This window comes from Trichechus manatus, unplaced genomic scaffold, assembly GCF_000243295.1.
Source record: "Trichechus manatus latirostris isolate Lorelei unplaced genomic scaffold, TriManLat1.0 scaffold00182, whole genome shotgun sequence".
NCBI lineage: Eukaryota > Metazoa > Chordata > Mammalia > Sirenia > Trichechidae > Trichechus > Trichechus manatus.
Genome location: NW_004444118.1, coordinates 3,246,262 through 3,259,384, shown reverse-complemented (window position 1 = coordinate 3,259,384; position 13,123 = coordinate 3,246,262). Strand labels below are relative to the sequence as shown.

The 13,123-nt window shown below is 38.3% G+C and overlaps 1 protein-coding gene across 3 annotated transcripts in view; it reads left to right on the top strand.

Moving 5' to 3' along the window:
* The first annotated feature begins 12,197 nt into the window (after nt 1-12,197).
* Nucleotides 12,198-13,123, top strand: part of LOC101346175 (C-type lectin domain family 4 member A-like) — a 51,792-nt gene continuing 50,866 nt past the window's right edge. For 2 of the 3 annotated variants that reach the window (XM_023741522.1, XM_004387275.2), the window contains exon 1: nt 12,198-12,570. In XM_023741522.1, the coding sequence (XP_023597290.1) occupies nt 12,489-12,570 (82 nt within the window). In that variant the 5' untranslated portion in view covers nt 12,198-12,488. The remainder of the gene's footprint in view (nt 12,571-13,123) is intronic. The other variant, XM_023741521.1, reaches the window with a different exon arrangement.

Sequence of the window (13,123 nt, the reverse complement as noted above, 5' to 3'; positions counted from 1 at the left end):
CACTAGATAACTAAGACACAATTTATCACTAGTTGAATGGTTTTAGATAAGTTATTCAACCTCTCAAACTTTTGGTTTCCTCAACTATAAAATGGGGATAATACTTATTTTATAGGATTATTTTTTAAGTTATATAAAGTAATGACTATAAAATCATTTTGTAAATTGCAAAGTGCTGTGTAAGTTTTCTCTTCTTTGTTTCTTTCTTTTTCTGTTATTGAATTAAAGATGGCTACTAATGATACTACAGCTCTGGTGGTACAGTGGTTAAGAGCTATGGCTGCTAACCAAAAGATCGACAGTTCAAATCCACCAGCTGCTTCTTGGAAACCCTATGGGGACAGTTCTACTCTGTCCTATAGGGTTACTATGAGTTGGAATCAACTTGAAGGCAACAAGCCTTTAAAAAATTTTTTAAATTAATGATACTGTTCAGATTGTTCTTTTTGAAGCAGCTGGAACTGTAACGAGAAACACAAAAGCACTGGCATCCATCCACTTACCTCCACTTGAACATTCCATGGGTTTATGCTTTTTCATTGCTAGAAAATTATGTATGTAAACATTCTGAGATTAGGTTATACTGGCAAAATCAACCTGTTTTGGTCTATGAACAACTAAAATTTGATTGAAATTGAAATATTGATATTATATATCTGATTGGTTTCTAATAAGAGAACATTGCTTCATTAACTTTCCTTGAGAAAAAAATCTTTGACTTGTCATTTTTTTATTATAAAAGAAATACATGTCCATAAAATATCAAATAGTGTAACAGCTTTCAGGTAAAAATAAATTGCCCTGTTTACTCCATCCTTATTTTTATATATCTAGAGAAAGCTATTTTTAACAGTTTGATGTGTATCTTTCCCAACAATTTTTATAAACTTCTGTTTCTACACAAATTGACTAAAATATATATAATTCTGCAATTTAATTTCTTCACTTAGCAATATATTGTGGATGTTACTGTAAAAGGTCATATCAACAAGGCTATGGGAGATGAAGTGGCTGCAAGGGAAAAGATCATTCAAGGACTGTTGAGTAGAAGAGTGCTTCTTATGGTACTGGACAGCCTAAAGAAAGAGAATGACAAGCTCAAAGTCCTAAATTCTTGGCTCAAGGTAAAGCCATACAATCAGACTTTCTATGACTATATGAAAAGAATCTTTTATTACTTGCAGTTACAAGCTGAAGCCAAAACTAAACCCAAATTTGACTCTACAGGTTAGCAAATTACAAACTGAGTTGAATTTGAGCTTTGCTAGATCTCTTAAGTGACAACTAGAGGCAAAATGTGACCTCAAGAACTGATAAAGAGATATATGGAGGATCCAAGTCAAAGCATGGCAAACATTCAAAGCCCTTCTAATTTCCTCTGCCCACAAATGCAGTAGGCGTACTGAGGGCCTGTTCCCACCCTGTGGTTAAATAACTTGTTCAAGGTCACAAAGCCAAAAAACGATGAAGACAGGTTTTTATACCAAGACAATCTGTCTCCAGGAGCCCTGGCGGTGTAACAGTTAAGCTCTCGGCTGCTAACTAAGAGGCTGGCCATTGGAACCCACCCAACGGCTCCACAAGAGAAAGACCTGGCAATCTGCTTCCTTACAGATTACAGCCAAGAAGACCCAATGGAGTAGTTCTACTGTGTCACGTGGGGCCACTTTGAGTCGGAAATCAATTCCACTGCACCTAACAACAGCGACAACAATCTGTCTCCTCCAGAATCCATGCTCCTGACCACTACTCTTTACTTCCCATTAATCATCTATTACGGGTGGGGTTGGGGGTCATTATAATGAATAAGTATATTCTCCATTCAAATATTTATTTAACTATTAAAGTCTGAAAAAAAGTGTTCTGTACCTCATTTCCTGCCTGCCGAAGCAGCTGTATTTCTACATTCCCAAAAACTTTGGATGGGATACAGATTTAGACTCCATAGATGAAATTTCACCGGACTATTTTCAATTATTTGTTACTTTTTAAGTGTTTCTTCTGTCACCAGGAAATCTGAGCAGTGTGTCCTACAGCTGTGCTTGGAGTTGCTAGCGGAAGCACACCCTTTAACGGTTTCACGCTGATATGCAGCCAGAAGCAGCTTCCACACAAAGTGTTTTTATGACATTTTTTTCCTATTATAAGTGCAGTAGCAGAGAACGGATAATGAGAACAAAAAATATTGAGAAGGAAACAAAAAAACTTACAGCTGATTTAGGAAATAATATTGGAGTTATTATTCCCGCTCACTGAGCACAGAGAATGTGGCCCAGCTGGAGCTGGGCTCACAACTGCTCACAAGGACTCACTAGCACCCATCAACTGGGCCCTGAGGTATAAAAACAATAGCTAAGATAATCTTGGAAAATATCTTTTAGGGAAACTTCCACATAGAGCCAATCAAACAGAACACAAAAGACTTTCCGCTCTCGTCTTTTTCTATTAGCATTTAGTGAATAGAAATTTGTTGGACCAAAGAAGACCCTCCTGACAGTCGTTACTGAAAGCTGTACCAATGATTGTTAAGAAAGACAATTCAAAACGTAGGATCATAGTTTCTAGCCAATCTGAAAAGGCTAAGTTTTCAATGGTTTTGCCCATTTGTAATGTTAATATATACTGATGGCTCTGTAATGGTTCCTGGGACTTGGACAGACATGGCTGTGGCAGCATGCTTGTCTGTTTTCGCATTCTTGTCTATTCTGTGATATTTCCTTGGACTCGGGCAGATGTGGCTGTGACAGCATGCTTGACTGTGTTTCCTACTTTTGCCCCTTTTTGAATATACGCCGAATAAAACTTTCTTTTTGCTTTGCTAAACTTTGTGATATTTTTCCCCTACAACACAGTGGGTCTTAATGCACTATTTTTCTTAGCTGTGAGGATGACACTGTCCTTTGATTTATGTGGCTGAATGCAAGATCACATTGGACAATTTTACTCATGGCTCAGATCCAGACAACTCAACTCTGCCAGAGCTTTTTTTTAAAAACACCCACCCCATATCTTGACATCTTTCAAAAAGGGATGGAAAGAATAATTCTGGGAAAATTTTGAAGTAAATGCCAGACCATAAAATTGGTGTGAAAACCATCACAAGCCTATTCATCTCCCTTAAGGACCTACAAGTAAATATAATTCTCTTCCTTTTTCCTTTCTTTCTCAAGAGAATGTGTCTGAGAAGCAGCTCTTGAGTATGAGTTCTAGAGTCACAAACTATATGTATTGTCTTCATGTAGAGTTAAGTGGAAATCATAGACTTCTTTTTTTTAAGGCATGAAAAAAGTAAAACATGAACAAATTGCAACATAATTTTAGCAAGTTGTGATCATTAAAACTAGACAGTAAGCTGCCAAGTTTATCAGGATCTGTGCTACACAACCCTAGTGTTCCTTTTCCCAGGCCATGGGGTCTATGTACCAGAGTACAATTTGTCTTCATCCCCGGTTACTTGACCCTCTCATATTGTGACTGATTCTTGCAAGGAATGAGATTTTCTGCAACTATGACAAAGCATATAGTGAATACTGAAGTCATTTAGCTAGGAAAAATACAAATGAGTAAAAGAAGGAAAACGCAGAACTTACTGATTTCTCTTCTCTCTATGCTGAAAGCAGTGTAAATTTAACAAGTGTTTAATGAGCATCTACTGTCTAGAAAGGTGTTTGTGAAGTACTGTGGGTAGACAAAAATGAAGACATGGTTCTTCTATTCAAAGAGCTTACAAACTAGTAAGAGAGAGAATTTCAGTAACAACCCAAAGAAAACAATGGAGATCAACTTTCAGACTGAGAAGATAGTACACGTCTCGTCAAGTATTATCTGAGCTAGTCATACACAATGGGAAGAATTTCAACAGGCAGGTATGGGAGGGAAGGTATTCTAGGCAGAGGAAATTTTAGCAAGCACTCGATGCTCATGGTGATTATAGTGTTTGACTAGTACTCTGGTTTGCTGGAGCATATCTTGAGTGAAAGGGAAGACTGAGAGGTGAGGATGAAACAGTACTTTGAACTTTATTCTGTAAGCAAAACAGAACCATTAAAGGCAATGAGGAGAGTGAGGGGCATGAGCAGAGCTTTGGGAAGATTGTTCTGGTGGCAACATGTAAGCTGAATTGGAAGGAAAAAGCTATCAAGCAAGTGACTAACTAAAAGGTTATGAGAATGGAGGAAATGAGGAGTAATAAAGGCTTATACTGCAGCATCAAAGGTAGGTATTTTTGTGTAACTGAGGAGGCTGAGCTAGAAAAGTGATTCTCCACCAATACTGCCACCACCACCAGCTGCTGTTGAGTCAACTCTAACTCATAGCAACCCCATGTGAGTGAGAATGGAACTGTGCTCCATAGAGTTTTCAATGGGTGATTTTTTGGAAGTAGTTTGCCAGACCATTCTTCCTCTGGGTGGACTTAAGTCTTCAATCTTTCGGTTAGCAGCCAAGCGAGTTAACCATTTACACCATCCAGGGACTCCTATAGTTAGAACAGATGCTTTAAAGTCTGATAACTTCAACGTCTGGGTCATCTTGGGGTTGTTGATTGTCTTTAACCTTGAGAATTGGTTACATTTTCCTGCTCTTTGTATGTTGAATAATTTTGGATTGTATCCTGGATACTTGAATATTGTACTATGTAGGCTTTGAGTTCCACTAAAATCCTTTAAAGAATGTTAATGTTAATTTTTTGTTTTAATAGTAGATCAATTCAGTTATGTTTAGACCACAAGTTCCATCTTACCTTCTTTGTTGATGGTTCCAATGTTGGTTTAGTTTTCCAAACTTTTTGCTGCTTTGAGTCTGTCCCACATATGCTGGTTCGTCTGAGTCTTCGGCAGTGTTTTAAATCTTAACTTAGTTCTCATTGCCTTTGCTGTGCGGCTTTGAGCCTGTCTTACACATATGCAGCTTCAGAATGAGTCTGCAACTTGTGAAGTTTCCTACACAGAATTGGGGGATTCCCTTCTTCAAGCTCTTTCTTCCCCCAGGGTTCTCCATACATTCTCTGACCCAGAGGGTCCCCTTTTCCTGTTTCCTCTGGCCACATTGATGGGGTTTCTCCTGTGCTGCCACTGTGCACTTCCACAAGTGAGGCCTGCCCTCAAGTCACAGCTGTGAGGGAAAAGAGGACAAGAAAATGGGAAATCATCCTTTTATGGGGCATGTCTCCAAGTTTTGACTGCCCTCCACGATTGGCTGCTTTTTCTTTCTTTTCAGAGTCCTCAAATAATTGATTTTTGTACTTTATCCAGAGTTTTCAGTTTTAATCAGTGGAAGAGATAGGCTCTGTAGTGGGCTCACTCCATTTCTGGCTGCATAGAACATCACCTTATTCTTTTTTAACAGTTGCATTGTAGTAAATATAGCATAATTTAGTTATCCCTTTGTCATTATTGTTTGACAAATAGGTTTTAATCTGTTTTTACATTTACAAAACAATACTGCTGTGAATATCTGTATACAATATCTGTGCACACTTGTGCAAATGTGTTTGTCCAGTAGTTTCTCAGAAATAGAACGCTGGGCCACATAGATGCACATTTAACATTGTAATAGGTTTTCCAAATAGCTCTTAAAAACTATGCATTATGATTTGTGGTTTATGGATATTTAAAATTTTTGCTAATCTATTAGATAAAATATAATCATTTTACTCATGCAGGATGGTGACCAACTTTTCATATATTTAGTGGCCATTTGACTTATTTTTTTGTGAATTGCCTGTATGTTCATTTGTTTTGTTTTGTTTTTTTTCTGTTGGTTTATTGGTCTTATTCCTATGATTTTGTGATCTCCTCAGATATTAAGGAAGAGAACACTTCTTCTGTCATATAAATTGCAAATATTGTCCCTAGTGTTGACTGTCCTTCATGAAACAAGATGCTTTAAAGTAGAAGTAATATAAAATTTGGAGTTAGAGATTTCATTTAATGATTATCACTTGTCCTTAGTTGTGTGAAAAAGTTATTAGAATGAACAATTATTTAAAATGAAAGTTTTGGCCAAGATCCTAAGGTGATAGACATTAGACCTCAAAATGAGTTGTGGCACAGGACATCCTGTAGGGTATTAAAGTAGCTTTCTGAAAATCTCTTACATAACTCTCAAACCTCTTACCCATTTGAAGCATATAAGAGAATCAGGTTGGTGGAGATTAGGGAGCATTTTTACTGAAGATTCTCTGGAGAGAGCTGTAATATGAGTCCCAGTTATCCTCCCCAAGAGTAAGGGAGAGGGTTGTTTGTCTTTCTATTTTTGAGTTGTAGGAGGTATTTATATATTCTGATTATTAAATCCTTATCAAATATATGGTTCCCAAATATTTTCTGTGTCTGTAGGTAGTCTCTTTGCTTTGTTGATAAAGTCCTTTGATGCATAAAAGTTTTTCTCATTGTCGTTTTAATGTGCATTTTCCAAGTAAGTAATGACATTGAGCATCTTTTTATGTGCTTATTAGTCACTTGTATATCTTTGTTGGTAAAATGTCAACTCAAATATTTTGCCCATTCTTAAATTGACTTGTTTGTCTATTTCTGAGTCGTAAGTGTTCTCTTTGTATTCTGGATTCAAATCATTTACCACATAAATGATTTGCAAATATTTTCTCACAGTATGTGGTGTGTCTGTCACTTTGTAAACGATGTTTTTTGAAATGCAAAATTTAGAAAGTCAATGTAGTTTAATTTATCAATTTATTCTTTTCTAGATTGTGTTTCTGGTATCATAGCTAAGAAATCTTTGCCTAATCCAAAGTCTCAACTATTGCTTTTGAAATAATAATGTGACAAGAACCTGGACTTAGATTTCTAATTTTTTGAAACCTATTTCTTCCAAACTAGTCAGGGACATTTAACTAATGAGGGAAAGAACTAATGAGGATGATTTATTTAAAGTGATAAAATTAATTAGTACTGTTACGGTTACTCATTTCAGTGCTACATTTTATTAAAGGCTCTGTAGTTAGATTAAGCATAGGGTTCCTTCATTTTTTTCTTAGTCATCTGCACTGACTTATAAGCCTTCTCACGCTACTCATGTTTACTGACTCCTCAACTAGAACACATGAGTAATTTTTGAAGAGTAACCAGTTATAATTTAAAGGGAACAACAAAAATACGGAGTACAAATAAAGGCGAATGATTATGCTAATCCATGCTCAGGATCTTACACATATTTTGGTAAAAATTAATCAGATTTTTATCCAACTAGTATCTTCTAGGGTAAATATAATGTATAAATAAAAAGTATTGTTTGGACCGGCCTGTGTCTCTAGTGAACAGGTTAACACTTTTCAAAAAATGCATTTAAAAAGTTGTTCTCACAACACTTTGTCTTTACATTTAGTGGTAACCAAGTATTCAGTTATTAGTCCAGATCCCAAAATGGAAGCTACAGTCGACTTAGCTTGCTATTTGCTGAGGATGTGCTTCACACTTGGGACTTAAGGTCAGGCTGGAATTATTCACTAGGGAGATTCTCAAGGGCTGATTCTGTGACATCTTGGCAGGAGGAGTGTCTCTCAGCCATTGACAGGTTACCACAATGTACATTTAGTTGCATGGGGCTTGTGTAAAAAGAATAATTAGCAGTAGTGGGGCTGGGGAGCCTCATCCCTTTCCATTTCTCATCAGCCACTACTACACGAATTCCATTCCCTTTTTTGGTAAAAAATCTTGAATATTCTTAAGGTTCTAAGGAACCACAGAATCTGGAATTTGAAAGAGATCTTAATGACAATTTTGCAAAGAACACCTTTTTAGTAACATTCCTGAAAGACAATTATCCAATATCCTTGCATATTAACCTTTTATAATATAAAGTTGAGTTTTGGAATTAGTAAGCCTGGGTTAAAATGAAAAAATCTATTTTTACTGGATTTGTGACTTTGGTCAACTAGTTAACTTTTCAGACTGTCAGTCTCCTCATTGGTCAAATGAGGAATAACCATGCATATTTTTCAGGTTCCTATTGGCCAAATATGAGACGATTAGAGCATTAAAATAAAGAATGATAGTACCAGATCATATCCAATTCAATAAAATAGAAAACAATGATCCCATACCTTATTAATAATGATGAATTGAACATTTGATGAGAAGTGACATATATACATAGAGTTAAAGACCCTCCCACAAAATACTTTTTGATTATAAAAGGGGAAAAGAGTAACTTTACGGTGGAGAAGTTTGGCAGATATCACCCTAATTAGCTGAACAAAGTGAGTATCATCAATAAAGGATAAGTTGAAATTGTGTACCATCTGATTGGATGTAATGATAAGAACAGAATGTCATTTTCAGGGTATTCCTGCCCATGAGGAACACCAGACAAAACCAAATTGAGTGAATTCTACAAAATAATTGGACTGTAATCTTCACAAGGGTCCGTCATAAAGTCCAGGGAAGACTGAGGAATAGTTGTAGACTGAAGAAGACTAATGAGACATACTATGGAGACAATTGACAAAACTGGAATGAGGTCTGAGGATTAGATGATTGTAGTGTATCAGTGGAGGAGTGCTGGTGGTGCAATGGTTAAGTGCTCAGCCACTAACTGAAAGGCAGACAGTTCAACCCACCAGCCGATCGGTGGGAGAAAGATGTTGAAATCTGCTTCTGGAAAGATTCCAAAAAGAAGAAAACCATATCCATTGCCGTCGAGTCGATTCCAACTCATAGCGAGCTTATGGGACAGGGTAGAACTGCCCCATAGGGTCTCCAAGGCGATGCTGGTGGATTCAAACTGCCAATCTTTTGGTTAACAGCTGTAGCCTTTAACCACTGTGCCACCAGGGATCCCCAGAAAGATTACAGCCTTGGATATCCTATAGGGCAATTCTATTCTGTCCTGTAGGGTGGCTGTTAATTGGAATCCACTCAGCCTCAAAGAGTAATGTATCAATGAGGAGGCTGGGTGGCAAAAACGGATAAACTCTCTACTACTAATCAAAAGGTTGGTAGTTCCAACCCATTCAGATGTGCCCTGGAAGAAAGACCTGGCAATCTACTTCTGAAAAATCAGCCATTGAAAACCCTATGGAGCACAGCTCTACTCTGACACACATGGGGTCTCCATGAATTAGAATCAACCTACAGCAACTGGTTTAAAGTATCAGTGTTAATTTCTTGATTTTGATTACTATACTGCGGTTACTCTGGAGAAGATCCTTGCATGTAGGAAATACACACTAAAGTATTTGGGGGTGATGGAGCATCAGATCAGCAACTTACTCTCAAATGGCTCAGGAAAAAATGTTTTGTACTTATAACTTCTAAGTTTGTTTTTGTTCCAAACTAAAAAAATGGCGAAAAAGTTTTGTGAGTTTCAGTAGGTGTGCCTGTAACTCACATTGGAAGGAGATCACGAGGAGTTTCAACTTGGAGTGTTCATGTCCACTATGGCCCAAGCCACAGGGATAGTTTGAATGTCTAGTTTCCCCTGCAACCATGTCTACCATCCAAGACTTTTCTGGTGGATTTGGGAAGTCAGCTGCTATCATTCATCTTCTTGTTGAAGTCCCCTCTGCCCTGGGGTATGACTTCAGACTGCAAGAGTCCGGCTTGGGGAAATATATTGGTGGTTAATTTTCTTACTCTTACCTATGTTGTTGTTGTTGTTGTGTGCCGTTGAGTTTATTCCGACCCATAGCAACCCTATATGACAGGGTAGAACTGTTCTATAGGGTTTCATAGTCTGTAATCTTTACATGCGCATCTGTCAGATTATTATACTGTGGGGGCTTGTGTGTTGCTGCGATGCTGGAACCTATGTCACCAGTATTCAAATACCAGCAGGATCACCCATGGAGGACAGGTTTCAGCTGAGCTTCCCGACTAAGACAGACTAGGAAGAAGGAACTGGCAGTCTACTTCTGAAAAGAATTAGCTGGGGAAAACCTTATGAATAGCCACAGAACATTGTCTGATATAGTGCAAGTCCATGAGAGCCAAAGACCTTGAGTATATCCCACTTGAATTTAGAGACCATCTCAAGAATAGTTTGATGTGTTGAACACTAATGACCGAAGAGCAGATGGGTTGTGGAATAACATCAAGGACATCATACATGAAAAAAGCAAGAGGTCATTAAAAGACAGGAAAGATAGAAAAGACCAAAGAAAGAAGAGACTTTAAAACTTGTTCTTGAACATCGAGTAGTTAACACAAAAGGAAGGAATGATGAAGTAAAAGAACTGAACAGATGATTTCGAAGGGCAGCTGGAGAAGATAAAGTATTATAATGACGTGCAAAGAGCTGGAGATTGAAAACCAAAAAGGAAGAACATGCTCAGCATTTCTCAAGCTGAAAGAACTGAAGAAAAAAATTCAAGCCTTGAGTTGCAATATGGAAAGATTCTGCGGGTAAAATATCAAAAGAAGATGGAAGGAATATGCAGAGTCACTATACCAAAAAGAATTGGTCAACGTTCAGCCATTTCAGGAGATAGCATATGATCAGGAACAGATGGTACTGAAGGAAGAAGTCCAAGCTGCACTGAAGGCATTGGCGAAAAACAAGGTTCCAGGAATTGATGGAATACCAACTGAGATGTTTCAACAAACAGATACAGCACTGGAAGTGCTCAGTCATCTATGCCAAGAAATTCAGAAGGCAGCTGCCAGGCCAACCAACTGGAAGAGATCCATATTTATGCATATTCCAAAGAAAGGTGATCTAACCTAATGTGGAAATTATCGAACAATATCATTAGTATCACACAGAAGTAAAATTTTGCTGAAGATCATTCAAAAGCAGCTGCAGCAATATATCTACAGGGAACTACCAGAAATTCAAGCCAGATTCAGAGGATGTGGAACCAGGAAAATCTTTGCTGATGTCAGAGGGAGGGATCCTGGCTGAAAGCAGAGAATACCAGAAAGATGTTTACCTGTGTTTTATTGACTATGCAAAGGCATTCAAATTATGGATAACATTGTGAAGAATGGGAATTCCCGAACACTTAATTGTACTCTTGAAGAACCTGTACATAGATCAAGAGGCAGTTGTTTGGACAGAACAAGGGGATACTGCATGGTGAAAAGTCAGGAAAGGTGTGAATCAGGGTTGTGTCCTTTCACCATACCTATTCAATCCGTATGCTGAGCAAATAATCCGAGAAAGCTGGACTAAAGGAAGAAGGGGACATCAGGATTGGAGGAAGACTCAGATGACACAACCTTGCTTGCTGAAAGTGAAGAAGACTTGAAACACTTACTGATGACAATCAAGGACCACAGCCTTCGGTATGGATTACACCTCAACATAAAGGAAACAAAAATCCTCACAACTAGACCAATAAGCATCATCATTATAAACGGAGAAAAGATTGAAGTTGTCAAGGATTTCATTTTACTTGGATCCACAATCAACACCCATGGAAGCAGCAGTCAAGAAATCAAAAGATGCATTGTATTGGGCAAGTCTGCGGCAAAAGGTCTCTTCAAAGTGTTGAAAAGCAAAGATGTCACCTTGAAGACTAAGGTGTGCCATACCCGAGCCTTGGCATTTTCAATCACCTTATATGCGTATGAAAGCTAAACGATGAATAAGGAAGACCAAAGAACTGACGCCTTTGAATTGTGGTGCTGGAGAAGAATAATGACTATATCATGGACTGCCAAAAGAACGAACAAATCTGTCTTGGGAGAAGTACAGCCAGAGTGCTCCTTAGAAACAAGGATGGCGAAACTATGTCTCACATACTTTGGACGTGTTATCAGGAGGGATCAGTCCCTGGAGAAGGACATCATGCTTGGTAAAGTACAGGGTCAGCAAAAAAGAGGAAGACCCTCAACTAGATGGATTGACATAGTGGCTGCAACTATGGGCTTAAGCAAAACAACAATTGTGAGGATGGTGCAGGACCAAGCAGTGTTTCATTTTGTTGTACATAGACTCTCTATGAATCTGAACTGATATGACGGCACCTAACAACAACAACAATTTTTACGTGAGCAGATCGCCAGGTCTTTTCTCCCATGGAGCAGCTGGGTAGGTTCAACCTGCCAACATTTGTATTAGCAGCTAAGAAGTTAACCATTGTGCCACCAGTGGGCTGTTCGAATCCATATGCACCCACATGCACACATAATTATTTGAATTTTATTCTTCCTGGTGAGTTCAGAGAACACAGTTGTCAACAAAGCTTCTCTAACCACTTGGTTCCTCTTTTCTTTTCCTTCCGATTTCTCTCCCCACGCTTTGAGTTCCCACTTGTTACATTTGCTACTGTATGTGTAAAGGCTGTGAGTCTCACTGTGCTGCTCCTGGAGACTGGGCCTCTGTCTGTGGACTGAGTGATCACACTGAAATTTTTAGTTTTCATGAGCTACTTCTCGGGGGTACTTGCCTATCAGGACCTCTGCTCTCATGTAGTTGAGTGATAGGAAGTAACACTTTTTTAGCACCATGTTTGTTCTCCTTTTTAAGATATTTTAAAGAAGGGATGAAACAAATTTTCTGAAGAAAGCAGAAGACCTCTTCTCAACATGTCTTCGGAAATCACGTACGCAGAGGTGAGGTTCAAAAATGAATTCAATGCCTCAGGCGCCGTCTCAAAGCCTCCTGCAGGTAAGAAACATTTTCTGGTTGTCAGGGTTGGTGATGGGATGAAGAATGAAGAGAAGATATTATAAACAAGACATAGGTGGTATTAATTGCTGGTGCTGTGAGTGGCCATAACTGTAAACACCGAGGAGTCCTATAAGGCTGAGTTGCCTGTAGATAGGCATTAAGGGGTTGTGCAGTTAAGTGATGGGGAAGAAAAGATATGCTGACCCTGTCTTTAGCCTTAACTCTGGTGACTATGATAAAAGTAATGCATGAGAAAGCAACTATAGCCCCACACTAATGAAAGTACTAATGCTTCTGAGAGTTTTGTTCCTGTATCTTCCAAGGTTCAGTGGGGTTGGGGTCCAAGGATTGGGTCCAGCTCATGAACCATGTCCGGCCCAGACACAGAGGTTATTGATATATGAGCGCACTTTGGGTGAAGAGTTTTTTTTTTTATAAATTTTTTTTTTTTTAATTGTACTTCAGGTGAAGGCTTACAGAACAAATAGTTTCTCATGAAACAGTAGTACACATATTGTTTTATGACATTGGTTAACAACCCCACAACATG